General features: G+C 39.5%; 1 protein-coding gene and 1 non-coding gene across 2 annotated transcripts; one reads left to right on the top strand and one right to left on the bottom strand.

Moving 5' to 3' along the window:
* Positions 1–2124: 2124 nt before the first annotated feature.
* LOC122663256 (protein NRT1/ PTR FAMILY 5.10-like) lies at positions 2125–8377 on the top strand. Its single transcript, XM_043858943.1, has 3 exons — positions 2125–2232; positions 6066–6616; positions 7570–8377. The coding sequence occupies exons 1-3, from the start codon at positions 2125–2127 to the stop codon at positions 8375–8377; spliced, it is 1467 nt and encodes a 488-aa protein (XP_043714878.1).
* A 5386-nt stretch (positions 8378–13763) lies between these two features.
* On the bottom strand, positions 13764–13836 carry TRNAR-ACG. The gene has a single exon. It is a non-coding gene; the product is annotated as a tRNA-Arg (tRNA).
* Positions 13837–17971: the final 4135 nt, after the last annotated feature.

Here is a 17971-nt window from a genome sequence, read left to right as displayed (position 1 = left end):
CTGGCCCGCCTTTAGCCCGAACAGGGTCTAGGCTGAGATATTTGGCCCTGAGGGTGGGTCAGGGCTGGAAATTTCTAGCCCTGAGTCAGGATCGGGTCGGGATAGGGTTGAGGCCTAGGGCTAAGCCTAGCCCGGCCTGGCCCGACCCTGTTTTAAGTTATACTATAAAATATATATTATAAACTTTAAACGTCACCCACATTTTGTTATATAATATATTATATATGAAGGTAATAAGTGATATAATACATTTTATTATGTGTTATTTTACGTAAAATTGATAATTTTCTCTCCGGCCCATTCCAGCCCAAGCATTTCCTTCCCCCTCTCTATGATCAAGGCCAATTAGGGTCAGCCCGGCCCGACCCTGAGGGCGGGTCAAGGTTGGATTTTTAAGGCCCTGAGTCTGGGTCAGATCGGGTAGGGCTTGGGCCCAGCTAATAGAACTCAGGGTCGGGCTAGCGTTCTATAAAGCCCGGCCCAACCCGACCTTGTTGCAGCCCTATCCACCTCAGTTCCAAATCATCATCTTCTTCTTCTTCTTCTGCTCTCTATATTTGGTAGCACTTGCACAAGGTATGCACAAGCCATGCAAACATGCTTTTGGTGCAGATCAATTTGAAGTTATAGATCCAGAGGAATGCAAGTCCAAGAGTTTATTCTTCAACTGGTGGTATTTTGGAATTTGTTCAGGTGCTTTATGCACTCACTCCATCTTAACCTACATTCAGTATAACCTGAATTGGGGTCTTGGATCTGGAATTCCATGTGTTTGCATGGTAGTTGCACTTGGATTTGGCTCTCCTCCAGCCGTGGCGGGAGCTGGAGGGTCCAGCCCAGCAAAAACATCCGAAAACGAGTTTGAACAGCAATCTGGTGTCCTTGGTACACTAATTAAACAACGCGTGGCAGAGCATTAACCGGTGACCTCTTCCTCACAAAACGCCCCACTTCTTCTCTTTCTTGTTTTTTTTTTTTTTTTAATTTCTAAAAAATCTCCCAAATTCTACAGCTAAATTCCTGCTGGCCAACACCTAGGGATTGGAAACTTTGTTCTCAGTATTGGACTTGGAAAACCGACGCAAAATTTCAGTGATCTTCAATAGCGTTAGTGATCATAGGGAGGGTTGCCTTCTGCAAATCTAAAGTGGGAGAAGAAGACTGTGGACATTTTTACAAAAGAAAAAAAAAAAAAAAAAAAGAGACTGAAGATGAGGAGAATGGCGTGGTAGGTTAAATAAAATAAAATAAAAAGGGAAAGGACCCCAGGGGGTCAGCTCAGTTGGTAAAAGACCAACTCCTTAAATAAGAGGTCATGAGTTCAAAGTTCAAACTACCTTGGGGCCTATCCCATCCCCTATCCTCCTCCCCCCCCACCCCCCCCCCCCACACACACACACACCTACACCTAAGAGGGTGAAGAAGTGGGGCGTTTTGTGAGGAAGAGGTCACCGGTTAATGCTCTGCCACGCATTGTTTAATCAGTGTATCAGGGCTGTCATTGTGCAAGTACATGATCGGACTCCCCAAAAACATGGGGTTGGTCATTTCATAGGGGGCCCCTTGGGTCCCACCTGTGAAATGATCAAAACCACCATTGTTTTGCTGGATTGGACCCCCCCCCTCCCACCACGCCACGGCTGGAGGAGAGCCAAATTGGTTGCACTTACTATTTTCTTGCTTGGAACCAAGACTTGTCGCCATAGTTTCAACGACGATATGATAATGATAATCAATTTGGAAATCCAACGGTCAACTTGTCGGAAGGATCGCCGTCGTTCACGACTTCTACACTCCCCTGTTTCTTCTCTGCTCGTGGGTTTGATTTATGATTTTAAACAAGTTTATAGCGACTAATTTGTTAGTTAATATTTTTGAGAAACTAATGGTCGATTCTCTTTTTTGCATTACTTTCAGATCTGGTTCAAAACCCATCACCAGATCTAATTCCAAGAATTTATCTCTCAAACAATGGTCTAGTGTTGGAATCTCTAAGGCCTAGAATCCATAGGGTTTGGAATTACCTATTTAATCCATAGAGATGGTCTTACAGGTTTAGGGTATTAAAGAAGAAGAAAAAGAAAAGAAGCAGAGAGGAAGAAGAGGGTTTGGTTGGTGGCAGCCATGGAGTTTGGAGGTTTGAGTTGGGTTTTTACATTAGAAAACGGAGAAGATGAGAGTGAAGGAGTAGGAGACGAAGGAGTAGAAGAAATTGAGGATTTGGTGGCTGTGGTAGTTAGATGGGTTCGGTCATTGGTTGCAGGAGGAACCAGAAAAAGAAGAAAAAGAAAAACACAAGTATGAGATTAGCCAATTAAAGGTTTTTGCCTTTTTATTTAACTCCAATTGAAGGAAAATATCGTCTTTTGAAATACTGTTTTAACACCGTTAGCTACTTAGGGTACGATTGATAGAATCTTTCAAAAGTAAAGGAGGATATTATCATTATTCAAAACTTGGGGGAGGAGTTTGATATTAGGGATACTTAAAGGGGAGGGGATGATATTATGGATATCATTATCATTTGATGCGTCCGGATGAGGTTTGTAGTCGAGCTTTGTGTGGCAATCATGTTTTGAAAGAGTGACCAAATAATTGAAGGGTTGAAAATTCTAAATCCCCAAAACAGAGTTTTAGAACCTGTTCAAATTATTGCAAATCTGGACTCTGAAGCACAGGACTTGGGTTAAGCTATGACATACCGGTTATCCTCCGAGGAATCCAAAAACTGGGTTCATCATTCTACAAATTTGTATCGAGGAGAGCACGGATTCTAGTTTGATCGTCGGTGGTCGCATGTGACAGAGAAGAGAGCGAAGGATAGGAGAAGTGATTTCTTCCAAAAGGTTTTTGGGGTGATTTTTTGGGTTTTCAAGATTATTGATCGTTGAATGATCAATTGCCAGGTGTCAATCTCCCAGAGATGCACTAGTGGATCATGCACTTGAGATGATAAAAATCCCTACTTATTGGCTTTTGAAATTACTTTTTGTCCCTTTCTTTCACCAATCATGATTTTGTTATCAAGGATATTTTAGACAACTAAAAAATAAGTTACATTACTTTTATCGAGTTGGATAGGTGACAACTAGCTTTTCCCATACATCCCTTCTATTTTTTATGAAAATGTAATCACACAAACCACACATCAATCCCAAAAGGTTAATCAATTTTTAGGACCGTGGAATGACAGATATACACAATACACACCACACTCACACACCCAATGTGCCATCATTTGACGGTCCTAAAAATCGATTAACCTTTTGAGATTGGTGTGTATGGTTTGTGTGATTACACTTTCATCAAAAAACTAGCTTTTCCCACTCATAAAAATAGTCACGTGTTATTTTTTATAATGTAAAAATAGTCACGAGTCACGAGACTCACAACTCACAAGCCGCCAACTACTGGATGGACCCCACACATGAGATAATTTTAACGTCATGCATGACTCATGAGTAAAGAATGATAGGATAAGGTTTATGTCATATATGGTAGTTGTTTTTTAGTAGAAGAAGCTGAAAGGCCCTTCTGTGGAAGCTTCAACAGCAATGGATGCTCCCTTACTGAGAGATACAGTTAATGGTGCCGTAGATTACAAAGGCCACCCAGCAATTCGATCCAAGACTGGCAGATGGAGATCTGCTGTTTTCATCATCGGTAGAGACCTTAATTATAAGCTTAATTAGCACTATGTATGTAGAGAGTTTAATTAATTTTGTTTTACTTACCCATTAATTATTCTTTCTTCATGGCTAGCTTTGTGTGGTTTTAATTAAAGCTAGAGGAATCCAAAAAATCCCTTTTGCAGGAGTAGAGATCGCAGAGAAGTTTTCCTATAATGGAGTTAGTTCTAACCTGATCACTTACCTAACTGGGCCGCTCCAACAGTCGACCGCGAGGGCAGCGGTGACCGTGAACACTTGGTCAGGGGTGGCTTTCATGCTCCCTCTCGTCGGAGCTTTTGTTGCCGATGTTTATCTCGGCCGATATCGAACCATCTTCTTCGCTTCTCTCGTCTATGTCTTGGTTCGTTCCTCTCTCTCCCTCTCTCCCTCTCTCCCTCTCTCCCTCTCTCATATGGTTGCAAGTGTTTTTTTTGCCAAACATATTTTGACAAAATTGAGAGACTTTATGGATTGATGTCTTAAAAAAACATATAAATAGTGGGGTGTTGTTTTCTGTGCGGCAGTGCAGACTACGCCCAAGCATATGGGGGCGGGTGCAATGACCAACGTACCCCCTTGAGTGGCAGGCCCATGTGTCTGGACGCAATCCGGCACAGAAAACATTCTCCCATAAATAATTAGCAAGATCTTATCATCTTCATTTAAATCGGATGTTTATCCTCTGCAATTCTATGTCTGGTCCAGATACCCTAGTGCCCCTAACATTGGGGGGCACAATGACCATTCCATCCTTACCGAACACTCTACCTAGGTGGGATCCACCTGCCTCTTAGTGCCTGCAGCACTAGGGAATTGGACCGGACAGGAAATTGCAGAAGATAATTTTTCTATTTAAATCACTAAAATATATATCAATGAATAAAAAATACACAATGACCAATGGGAGGATGGAAATTTCATCCATCGATATAATTAAATGGTGATGCATTGGGTTATATATAGGAAGAGTTTGGAGCTAGCCAATGGTATTGGAAATTTTTTTTTTCAGCAAAAGAAATAAAAGTATTGGATATTTCCTTTTTCACTTTTCTATCATAAATTCTTTGTGGGAAAAGAAACACTATTTAGTTCCTACGTTTTCCTACGCCAAAGGTTCATTCAAAATGATTATTGTATCTTTAAGAATTTCTATCTTTTCATGAAGGTTGAACAGCCATATTTTACTTAATAACCTTGTACCTAGGCCCAAGAGTCAGAACGTGGCATGCGACAATTTTCAATTGTTCTTTTGTATATTTTTGTCATCATAAGGAAATGATGAGGTAAGGATAATACCCTAGGTGGACTTGCATGCGCCTAATTGATTTAAGTCCAACTAAAAAATATGAAAGGATAAGGAAAGGATAAAATTTATCCTCCTTCAATTCTGGTTATTAAAGTCCATCCATTCTATCTCTTTCCCATCACTTTCTCCTATATAGGATTCTTTAGATCGAGTAGGAATCTTCTTATCCTTAAATTGAGTGGTCCTGAGAAAGTATGATATCTCTTCCCACCTAGAGAAGAGGAATAGAGAGAGGGGAGAGCTGGCTGAGGCTGTGGTCCCGAATAGGAATCATTCAACCTTTTCCTTTCAGGTCTATTTTTTCTAGAAGGCCGCAGAAGGTCCTTTAATACGCATTCTAGAGATAAATATCTACCTACGAAACATAATCCCACTTTTTTTTTTTTTTTGTATAAAGTTTTCCTTCATAGTGAAGGTTTAGCTTAGGACTACAACAGAGTTGAGTTGGGCTGGGATTTCTAAAATCCATGTCCAACCCTGAGTACCCTTAGCTAGGCCTAAGCCTGGCCTGGCCTAGCCCTGATGCAAGATCAGAAAAATCTAACCCTGACCTGCCCTTAGGGTTGAGCTAGGCTAACCCTGATTAGCTCCTGACCATGGGAGGGGGGAGGAAGGGAGATGCATGGGCTGGCCAAGCTAGGAAGAAGAAGAAGAAGAAGAAGATGAAAGAAAGAAGAAGAAGAAAATAGGGTTAGGTTGGGCTGGGCCGGACTCAGTCCGAGGTCTCAAACCTAACCCGACCTGACTCCGACTCAAGGGCAAAAGTTCCCAACCCTGACCCACCCTCAGGGCTACGGTATCTCAACCCAGGCCCTGTTTTGGCTCAGGGTAGGCTCGGGCCAACTTGCACCCCTAGTTCAACCACTATTCTAGGGTTTTAATATATTCCCAAAATACCCTTATAATACCCTCTCATGCCTATTGAGAAGACTCTGGTGAATGGATTCTCATTCACTGGGGCTGATGGAAAATTCGGTCCTTTCACTTTATATCTGATCCCCAAAAAAAAAAAAGAGAGTGAGAGGTTATGTTAACTTTCCTTGTGTGTTTCAGCTTCAATCTATAAATATATTTTTGTTTTCTGGTAGGGATTGAGCTTGTTAACACTATCAGCTGTTATTCCTTCTTTCACTCATCCTAGTTGCTATAGCAACAGCAACACAGCAACATCATGTCATCCTCCTCAATACCAAGTCATTCTTTTCTTTTGCTCTCTATATTTGGTGGCAATTGCACAAGGTGGGCATAGGACATGCGTACAAGCTTTTGGTGCAGATCAATTTGATGGGCAAGATCCAGAAGAAAGCAAATCTAAGAGTTCTTTCTTTAATTGGTGGCTTTTTGGACTGTGTGGGGGTAGTATATGTTCACAATTGATCTTAACCTACATTCAGGACAATTTGAATTGGGGTCTTGGATTCGGAATTCCATGTGTTTGCACTGTACTTGCACTTGCTGTTTTCTTGCTTGGAAGGAAGAATTATCGCTACAGTCGCTGCGACGATAACATCAATCCATTTGGAAGTTTTTTGCGAGTTTTAGTTGCAGCAGTTCGAAATCGGCGAGCTACTCCACCTACAGCCACTGTTGATGAGGAAGGAGAAGCTCCTCTTCTTCCAACTGGTTCAAATCAATTCCGGTATGTCTTTTACATCTACTAATTATAACTTCAATTTAATTCCATAATCTAAATTTTAAGACCCAGACCTTAGGTCGACTTAGTAAATTAACCCATGTATAATGCTTCACGGTTTGCCACTTGACAATACATGCGATAGAGGACCCCACATACATCTTAGTAACCAAATTTAAGTTCACGGGAAAAAGGGAAAGTTTCTCAAATTTTGATATTTAAAATTTTACTAAAATTATCAAAATGTCATCCAATATTGGAGATGAATATAGAATACAAAATGACATCTTTTGTAATTTTAATTGCTTCCTCTACTCATTTTAAGCCGAAATTGTACCAATCAGATGCTTGTCTTGTCCTCTATCACATGGACTAACCCATATACTGTCATGTGGTAAATAGTGAAAGCATTATACTTCATTGGGCAAAGCGATCGATGGGGGAGGAAAACCCTAAATCATAATATAAAGTAGAAACTTCAAAATAAGTACTTGAAATATGGAATGAGGAAAAGGTTGGGTATGTTATCAATATACTGTAAGCTAGCACCCTATGTGTCTATCTCCCGGTCTCTTCATCCCTTTGATAGGGTGCTGGCCTACAGTTTGCTGTTAGCATACCCATCCCTCTCCCTATGAGGCATTTCAACTATCTTCTTTCCTGAGTGGAAGAATATGTTAGGGTTTTGGGTTTAAGCCTAAAGTTGCTTAAAGCAATATACTCTACATATCAAGTTTGGAATAAATAGGTTGCTGTCTCCAACTAGTATTTATGGAAAAGACTAGGGTTTTAAGTTAGATGCGTTCTTTCCAGTGGGATCCACCACAGCCTGATTCCTTATTCAAGTAGACTTATATTAGAACATATATTAGGATTATAGAATATACCTAACAGAACAAAGGAAATCAGATTGAATCTGTTAAAAAGGCTCTCAGTCTCTTTCTGCTTATATGTTTCAGGTTCCTTAACAAGGCATTGGTTATTGAGGCAGACAATTCCATGGAAGGTTGGGTAACATGCAATGTGAGTGAGGTAGAAGAAGCAAAGGCAGTACTAAGGTTGGTTCCTATATGGGCTACATGTATAATATATGGAACTGTGTATGCACAATACCATACATTCTTCACCAAGCAAGGAGCTACCATGGACAGAAAAATAGGGAAAGGGTTCCAAATACCACCTGCATCCCTTCAATTCTTCACTAGCTTCTCTGTCCTCCTTTTCATACCCATCTATGATCGTCTCCTAGTTCCAATGGCGCGAAATTTTACCAAGATACCCTCAGGCATAACCATGCTTCAAAGGATAGGCATTGGAATAGTCTTATCTATGATTGCAATGGTTGTGGCAGCTCTTGTTGAGATGGAAAGGCTTGAAACAGCCATTGATTCTAAGATAGTGGATATACCAAAAGCAACAATTCCTATGAGTGTTTGGTGGTTGGTTCCTCAATACATCTTGTTTGGAATTTCTAATGTTTTCACTAGGGTTGGTCTTCAAGAATTTTTCTATGAGCAGATGCCAAATAGGTTGAGGAGTGTGGGTCTTGCACTTTACCTTAGCATCTTTGGGGTTGGGAACTTACTAAGCAGCTTCCTTATCTCTGGAATTGAGAAGGTAACCGGTGGGGATGGCCAACAAAGTTGGTTTTCAAACAATCTTAATAGGGCTCATCTTGATTATTTCTATTGGCTTCTTGCTATTCTCCTTGCAGTAGGATTTGTTGTTTATTTGTATTTTGCCAAATCTTTTATCTACAGTAGGTGATGTATAATCAGGGTCGTTGATTGGCAGTTATGTAGTAAAGTTGATCTTTGTAGTATCACATGTAATGATGTGCCCGTCCCACCCCATATGTCTGGGTGCAGTCTACAGCCCCGTACGCTCGCAGGTAGAGAACATCGTCTCTTAATATTATTAACACGGCAGTGTTACAATTCACATAGGTTTGTAAACTTTGTCTTTCCACTTTTATCACAATCTGCTACTTGGTAACTATGGGTGAGTTTTATGTAATGGAGGACTTCTAACCCATCTCACTCACCCAGCTAAAAAGATAAGGTGAGGAGTGTTAAATGAGATTAAAAAAAAAGAAAAAACCTTAACTTCAAAATGCTATTCTTAACTGGTTATTGATGGCGTAGGCCCGGGGGGGGGGGGGGTATCAGCGATCACCAATTCTTTGGTTGATGAGAAAAGAGGAGGTGAAAGGGGCTCTTTTGGGAATTGTTATCTAGATAAGGGTCTAAGACTCATGAAGTCTCTCACTCTCTCACTTTCGGGAGAGAGAATTGACTCTAATAGATAAGACTTTTTATTTTACCCGGCGGCTACCAAGGTGTTAGGCATTCAATCCCGCCCAGCTATAAGCCGGTCTCTATCTATTCTAACCATTCTTAAAAGAAAATGTACTGTGCATGTAAATATTCTATCAAAATGACATTCTTATGGTCCTATGAAACTTTTAAGTAACACTTTTTTTTTATTTTTTATGAAAGTGTAATCACACAAACCACACACCAATCCCAAAAGATAACCGAATGACGGATATATAGTAACAATTGATTAGCAGGAAGCATATGAAGACCTTTATCATGTGGATCAACCCATACCCATGCACAAGTCTACCACATCAATAAAACACTACTTTCTAATTCACCGATAAAGTTGCAGGGGGGAAGGCATTTCCTCTGGGAAGGATGAAAGAAGCATAGATATTAGATTCAGCCCAAACTTTAAATTGAACTTACAAATATCGGATAGGAATTGATAACAGGATAGGACAGCCATAGCCCATCCAATGATCGAATCGGGATCACCCACCCCTTCGATATGATTTACCAATGTCAGCAAGCTAAAGCTACCTTCGTCAATATAACACCACCTTCTAACAAAATAAAAGCAACCAAAATTTGTCATAATTATTTGAAAAATTAAGCATCACAATTTTTGTATGAAATTTATTTTTTTGCATAGCCACACTCTCTTGTCATGTTCGAAACATAGGTGACTAGTGATATCTACGGGTATTAGTGGGCCGCGATGTGCTGGATTGTTTAGACCCTAACTCAATCCTAAGTTCTCTTAACTCAGCCCAGGTCTAACCTAGCCCAGCCCAATCCTTGGTTGGGCAGGGATATCTCAACCCAGGCCCAGCCTTGTCGGGCTCAGCCGTTGGCTGGGTTGGCCCTGATTGACCCTATCAGCCCTTAATTTTTGAAATGCACGTCTGGCTACGCCTTTATTTTGTCATTCGTGTCCCTACATGTCCTAAAAAAAGGGAGAAAATGAAATATCACCAAAACCAATCATTCTTAAAAAAAATATATATTATTAACTCTATTATAAGAAATCAAGAAAACATAGAAGTGTGACTAGTGTAATTGTATTAAAAAAATAGAGTGTGGGTGGTAGTGGATTTATTTAATACATTTCAAGAGAATAATATACACACGCTACCCACACTCGATCTATTTTTTTTAATCCATCAACACCACTTACACTTCTATGTATTTTTTATGGGATACAGTTTTCTGCCCGGGAGTGTGGCCTATGCCAGCACTCCCATGTGTCTATCTCTCTCCTCCTTAAAATAAGGGGGCAGAGGTGTCTTTTCATATAGGGACGAGAGAGATAGACTCATGGGAGTGCTGGTGTAGGTCACACTCCCGGATAGAGATCTTTTTCCCATTTTTTATTTATTATAAGAGTGTAAGCAATATTTTTTTTTAGAAGGACTGGTGTTGGAGGATTGAAAAATAAAGAGTGTGAGTACTTTGTATATTTGTATAAATTTATTTATATACATTATAAAGGGTAAATTCCATTTCTCAAGATTCATTTAGGCCGTGTTTGGTATGCATTCTTGAAATGTATTTTAGATCAATTTCGTATTCTTGGATAATAAAAACAACTATTTTTATCATCCGAGAATGCATAATCGACTTGGAATGCATTCCAAGAATGCATACCAAACACAACCTTAGTATTTTTAATGTGATTTGAATGTAGGGATGTAAACAGATCGGATTCGGCTCGGATAGTGCTATATCCGCATCAGCATCCAAATATCTTTCGGACGAATTCGGATAGTGCTAAACGGATATGGATCGGATATTTTATCCTTTTACATGTAAATATTACTTTTCGGATAGCTATAGCCTATCCGTATCCGTATCCATTTAGCTTTCGGACGGATTCGAATAGTGGTAAACAGATACGGACACGGACTCGGATACGGAAACAAATTTCGACTATTCATTTACATCCCTATTTAAATGATTAGGAAGTTCCCTAGTAGTATTATTAATGTATTAGAATAAATGTGAGTGGAAGTGAATGAAATTCCACAGTATTCTTGGGGAAACAAGTTACAGAAATGTCATTCCCAAGCTTATTTCCCTAGATGTTCAGCTAGTGGGTGCTATTGTGAGAGTGTTGGGGCACTATCTAAAGTAGGAGTTGGAGCTCCTAATCTGTAGTAGCAATTGAATTGAGTTGAGTAATGAGTAATACACGAAGCCCAAAGTTGGGCATTATCCTTTGGTTGTAAGCACACTGTCTCAAAGCACCTAAATTGTGTTTGTAATGTCTTTTTGTGGATAGAAGAATATTTTGTTTTGCAGGATAGGTACGTATGAAACCCTTGGCAGGCCTGAACTCTTTTGATTGAAGGCAATGGTACTAGTAAACTCTAACTTTATATATTGCCCTTCCTTGTTAACATAAGTTCCATTCATCCTACGGCACAACTCAAAGAAGTCGGTCTGGACACCTAAGAGCCGAGAAGGGTCAAACTTGACACCCTCTAGATCAATCTTCCGTTTCTTTAATTCATTGAGCTCATCATTCTTCTTCGTCAATTCAGCCTTGGTATTCTCCAGGAGTCTTTGCAATTTGATCACCTCTTGCGACTTTGGTAATGGTACGTTTGAGAAACCAAATGGCCTAGTGGTATAACCTTTTCTAGAACGAAGGATTCATACTCATCTTCAATGTATTCACCCTCGTCATCGCGCTTTTGGATGTGTACTATAGCCTTTCCTTGGCAATTTACACGAAGGTTCTTTGAAAGCAAAATCCTCTTGAACTCATCATCCTTAGGCCCATCGTAGACGACAGCTCTGCTCCGTGTTGATTTTAATGGTTCGGAAAAGAGGTCGATCGAAAAGACCTCTAACTTTCCGTTCACAAAAAAATTATCATTCGTCGACCAACTCATTTTGTATTGAAACAAAAATACAAACAAGAAATCGCTAAGCAATGGGATTGAAATACTCAAAACAATGGTTAAACACTAGGAATGAAAAGATGTCATTTGATATGAAGTGTGGGGGAAAGCCTTCTTATTTATAATAGCCAAAGAGGAATAAAACTAATTACAATTCGTTTTTTTTTTTTTGGTAAAAACTACAATTCGTTCAAACCCAAGAATATATATTGGGTAGATAATTTGTCACTTAATTGGTTGATACATCAATTATTTATTTATGATAAGCACATAGTACCAACCATTAAATGTGAGCGTTACACAAGATTTTTGCCCACCTAGAAAAAACGTTGACTTGCTTGATAATACTGCAAGATTAGATAGGGTGGGAAGATAACAGTCAGAACTCGAACCTCCTGGTGAGCATGGGTATGAAGCTCACCACAACTCACCAACTACGCAAGGCAATTGTTGTGTAACGATCACATTTAGATGGCACTATTGCTTAGTATAAAAGAATAATTTAATAAATAATAATATATTTTAATCATCCATAAGCCCCTCCGGTAATTTCCAGTAAATATACTATAATTGATGCAATAGTCATAAGTAGTAGTTGCCTACATATATATAGCACTTTATACTAGAGTTAGTTTCAATTGTATTTTCATAACTTATATTAACTGCATTAAAAAAAAAAAAAAAAATTTGGTGCTCAAATTTTGCAATTGTTATCCTTTTCTATTACAGCACAGTGTTGTAACGCATCGTGCGACAGTTGCAGAGACCATATGCACTATATGAGGCACGCTGTATCACATGGCCTCTGCAGCACCGCACGATACGTTACAGCACCGTACTGAAACAGAAGAGTATAACGATTCCAAAGTTTGTAGATGAATTATCCATGTCACCTTCAATCAGTATATTTAACTAAAGGTGCCACCCTTAGCCTAGATAATGTTTGAAGTCATGCTTTTCTTGGGGTGACTGATGGGTTAGGGCATGGATTTACTAATCGGGTAAGTCAACGTTTTTCCTAGGTTGGCTTGCCACCTAGATAATAATGAGTTTAATTTTTTAAAATAAAATATATAGTTAAACTAAATAATAAATTTGAATATTACTACTTGGATGTGTTATCCAAGTGGCTGATGGGCATGCTCCGAGGAGTTATCAAGAGGAGGTAAACGCTCTTCTCTAAGTGGATATGCTTGGAGATATTATCCAGACAAGCCGGTGGTGCATTATAGAATTAAAAATAACTCATTCCTTCCTCTCCAGAGCGCCCAGCAGATAAAGGCAGCTAAACCGCACACTAGTGAATCATCCCCCGGAAAGAAACTCAGCATAATTTTCTTGATAGCACCAGCATCCGAGGGATGGAAAAAGGAGGGGAGCACATCATTCCTCCAAGTCCTAATATCCAGATCAATAAGTTCATCAACTGTGACTAGGGTACACCCTTCCGGCTTAGGGAATTGGAGTTTGAAACCAGTGATGGATGAGACCCAGTTGTCCTCCCAGATGTTCACCGAATTGTCATCTCCAATCTTCCAAATCAAACCGGCCTGCAAGGCTTTCCTCCCTTCAAGCAAACTCCTCCACGCCCATGAAGGTTGATTATCCATAGTGGTTTCAAGAAAAGAGCAATGGGGAAAGTAAAAACTTTTATTAAATGTGGCCCATAGTGAATTTGGTTGGTTCCATAGCTTCCATGCTACCTTTGCAAGTAAGGCTGAATTATGCATGGATGAATCTCTAAAAACTTCTTTTTACAATTCATTATTTTTGTTCGAGTTACAACATGAACATATCAAATCAATTTCAATACTCTTGGATTTTTTTCCCAAAAATAATAAACTTGCTTGACTTGGGAAGATAGACTTAAAGTGTTTTTTTTCGAATATTTAGAACTTTAACAATCAAAATAAACACCAAGTTCGACTCCACTGGGGATCGAACCCAGAATCTCTGGTTCCGTAGACCAGCACCTTATCCATTGGGCCATGGAGTCTTGTGATTTATGTAAGATTTCATTATGATTTAAACTCGAAAACAAACCAATCTAAACAGGTACTAACCTGATATTAAAAAATCAAAATAAACTGAAATCATATTGGACCGAAATCGAAACCAATCGAAAATCGAAATTTTTTAATGGTTTAGTTTTGATCCGACTCATTTTCAAACCGAAATCGATTCAACCCAACCAAAATCGGACAAAACCAACCGTTTGACACCCCTATTTAATAGTGCCACATGTGATCAGTTGAATTATTAGAATATTAAGAAAATGTCAGCAATGAAGGGGAAGCACTTCGTAGTGGCGCCCCCCTCCCCCTGTTTCCATATAAGTGGCCCTCAATGGGTTCTTTGTAGGCTATATACTGAAATCATGGATGGGTCCATGTAATGGAGAAAAGCAACCAAAATAGAATAAATTTAATTTGAAAATATCATCCAAATAGCATTTTATTTTTGGGTAGAAATCCAAATAGCATTCTATGAAACTTTTTATAAATATTTGAAAGTGTCATCTAAAATTTCTTTTTTGATAGAAATCCAAATAGCATTAGTATTCTTATAGTTCTATGAAACTTTTTAGTAATACTTGACTAGTGGGTTCCACCAAGAACACCCAAAAAACAAAAAGAACAAAAAGAAAGAAAGAAAGAAAAAACAACACTTGAGATGCGGGAAGAATACCAAGTTGCCCATCATCAGCTTAAAAATAAAATTGCACATCATCTCACATATCACTGTTCGAGCTGATACGTTATAGATGTCTTTACCTTTTTTGTCAAATTCCACAAGGGATTCTTTATTCTCTTGAAACTGCACTTGTAAGAAACCCTCTCCTTAAAATAAAAGCAAGTATATTTTATCGTATTTATTTGGAGAACAAAGCATCAAAGTCTCTGTATGAAATTTATTTTTTAGCATAGCCATCGTCCCTTGTCACAGTTCAAAAAATGGGTGACTAGTGATATTTAGGTGTGTCAATGGATTGGAATGGTTGGGTTTTTTAAAACCCCAGCCCAATCCTAAGTTCTCCCACCCTAATTGACCCTGATTGGGTTAGGTTGGGTTGGATTGGCCTGAATTGACCCTATTAGCCCTTGATTTTTGCTATTCCCGACCCCAACTACCCCTTTATTTTGTTAATTGTGTCCTTATATCCTCTAAAAAAACCAGAGAAATGAAACATCACCAACACCAATCATTCTTAAAAGGGACAATTGAACACCGTCTCCTGTACTTTGCCCTAATTACATCCTCTCTCCTATGTTTTCAACAATTATACTCGTACCCCCTCTAGCGGTATTAGATTGGGGATCTTTGTCCCCTCTAGTTCCCAGCCTGGCCCAGTTCCCCTAGTGCCTCTAATGGGGGGAGGGGCAATGATCACCCTACCCCTACTCGAACACTTTGCCTGGGTGGGATCCTTTATTATAGGCACTGGGAAACTGGGCTGGACCAGGAACTGGAGGTGATAATTTTTTATTAGAATGGTGTCAGTAATAATTTGAAAAAGACTATTTTACCTTTAACCGTTTCCCAGCAACCCCACCCCCACCCCCAACCCCTTTCCTGTAACTTCGCTCCCACCCGTGCTGATGACACAAGAAATCAGACTAACAAGAATCAAGAAACAAATTTTTTGTGCTTCCCAACATGGTTCTAAGTATCGGTATTGTATCGCTCATATCGGGCGATACATATCGGTTTTTCTAGTCACCGATACTAATACCGTGCCAATATCGTATCGGTAGCATGGTACCTACAAGGGGTAAAATGGTTAGAAAACTGGTTTTTAAAGAAATTTTAGGGGTAATTTTGTCCGTTATAGCCGATACTGTATCGATATCGTATCAGTTTTGCGTGTTTCCGATACCCGTTCCGATATCGTGCACTTAAACCATGCTTCCAACAGCTTCGAGTGAATGCTTCACTGCCTGATGAAGAAGATGGCGAAGAGAAGGATTTACATTAGAAGCATCACATTCTTCTTCCTCTTCTGTCTCCTCTCTTTTTCTGATTCATATTCAGATCCTCTACTACCGAGCTGCCCGGTAGGACCGTGCTGCCTAGACACAGGGCTGCGCATAATTACCGCCTTATTCTCACTCAGGCAAGACGTTTGGGCAGGGGTAAGGTGGACATTGCACGCAGCCCCATGTCAGGACAGCATGGTCCTGCCGAGCAGCTTGGAGTCCAGCTCACATTCCTATTTGCTATCTCTGTTTTTTTGTTTTCCCTTCTCAACTTCTCTTTCTATTTATGTTGTATGTCACAGTCACTGCTACTCTGTTTTTTCTTCTTTTGAGTAAATGATAACTCATAAACATTGAAAACTGTGAAGATTTTTTTGAAGCATGGTTCTAAGTATCGGTATCATATTGGGTGATATATATCGGTTTCGTATGTAGGCAATCCTGATATTGTGTCGATATTGTATAAGTGATACGGTACAGGCAAGGGGTAAAATGGTCAAAAAATTCATTTTTTAAAAAAAAAATTCAAGGGTTATTTTATCTGATACGGCTGATCCATTCCGACACTATATCTGTATTATATCGATTTTATGAGTGATCGATACCCGATCAGATACCGTGCACTGGACCCATGACCGACATTCAATTTTATCCACCCGATTCAAAAAATCTGCAATTCACTGTTTACAAACAATACAGATTAGAAAAAGAAAATCCCAATTTATGTTGGAAGGGTTTTTATTGGATTATCCTTCGGAGCAAATTATTGTCTGGTAGCAGATGTTTGGAGATGACACTGTCATCTGCCGCAGCCGGAGACGAAGGATGCCGGTAATTAGGACTGAGATGAAAAAGATACATTCCTGCATGAATGTAGGAAGAGCTTGGAGTTGGAGATGGGGCGGGATTGCAGAGAGGTGGGGGGTGAGGGGTGAGGGGTGAGGGGTGAGGGGCGGGTGGGGTTGCACGAGGAAGAAGAAGAAGGGTATTTTGGGTATTAAATAAATTATCACTTACTAATGTCATCACTTAACGGAGACACACTATCGGACTGGGATTGTTTGTAACCCATTTTTAACTGTAGAGGAGGTTCGTGTAATTGTTGAACACAAGAGAAGGATGTAATTAGGGAAAAGTACAGGGAGGGGTTGTTATTTTCCCTTCTTAAAAAATATTAACCCTCATGATATCAAGGAAGCATAAAAGTGTGAGTGATGTAGATAGATTATTAAAAAATAGTGTGAGTGGTGTTGGTGGATGAAAAGAATAAAGAGGGTGGGTGGTGTGTATATATATGTACATTATAAATAGTTTACTAAAAACATATATATATATATACATTATACATAGGGATTGGGCCGGGCCGGATTAAAATATATATAAATAATCCACCCCTATTTTTTTAAGTCCATCCACAGCACTCACCTTTACCCAGACAAAAAAAAAAAAAAAAAACACCACTCACACTTCTATGTATTTGATTTATCATAAGAGGGTTAACAAAACTTTTTAAGACTGATTGGTGTCGGTGGATCAAAAATAAAGAGTGTGGGTCGCTTGTGTATATGTTTATAACTTATTTGGAGAAAAGTTCTTTATGGGGGATACAGGGGCCACTCCTAGACATAGTGGGGGCGGATTCCTCTACTGCCTTGCGTGATCGGGGTAAGGCGGTCTTTTGCATCTTGTTGTGTGTGGGGGCACGGAAGTAGGGGCAGCTCGAAATTAGAGGATCCAGGTCTGAGAGAGAGGGGGGCCAAATGATTTCTCCACCCCATTGAAAGACAGAAATCCCACCCCCCAAGATGCCAGCGTATGCACTCTTATTGGCTGCCACACACGCATGGCTCCTGTGCTCTCCCAACGAGACGCTCCTCCAATTTATTTACATACATTATACATAGGGTCGAGTTGGGCCGGATTCAGCGCAAGCCCGGCCCAACCCTAAGTAGTGAATCTTTTAAGATCTCAAATAAGGATGTAAATGGTTAGTCGAAAAACCGTATCTAATTTGTATTCATATCCGTTTAGGGAGATCTATATTCAAAAAATTGGTATGCAAACACTTCCCGAACCCATTCGAAAGCTATATTATCCATTCAATTATAATAAAAAAAATGATCAAATTATAATTTTGTAAATAGTATTTTATAA

Source organism: Telopea speciosissima, chromosome 5 (assembly GCF_018873765.1).
Source record: "Telopea speciosissima isolate NSW1024214 ecotype Mountain lineage chromosome 5, Tspe_v1, whole genome shotgun sequence".
NCBI lineage: Eukaryota > Viridiplantae > Streptophyta > Magnoliopsida > Proteales > Proteaceae > Telopea > Telopea speciosissima.
Note: the sequence above shows the minus strand (reverse complement) of the source record. Positions and strands in the feature narration are given on the sequence as shown.

What these genes read in the sequence shown, in the direction of transcription:
- LOC122663256 (XM_043858943.1), top strand. Translation starts at nt 2,125, where the DNA reads ATGGAGTTTGGAGGTTTGAGTTGGGTTTTTACATTAGAAAACGGAGAA. An exon ending in TTGAGGATTTGGTGGCTGTG is followed by an intron (nt 2,233 to 6,065) that starts GTAGTTAGATGG and finishes GTTTTCTGGTAG; the next exon opens with GGATTGAGCTTGTTAACACT. An exon ending in ACTGGTTCAAATCAATTCCG is followed by an intron (nt 6,617 to 7,569) that starts GTATGTCTTTTA and finishes TATATGTTTCAG; the next exon opens with GTTCCTTAACAAGGCATTGG.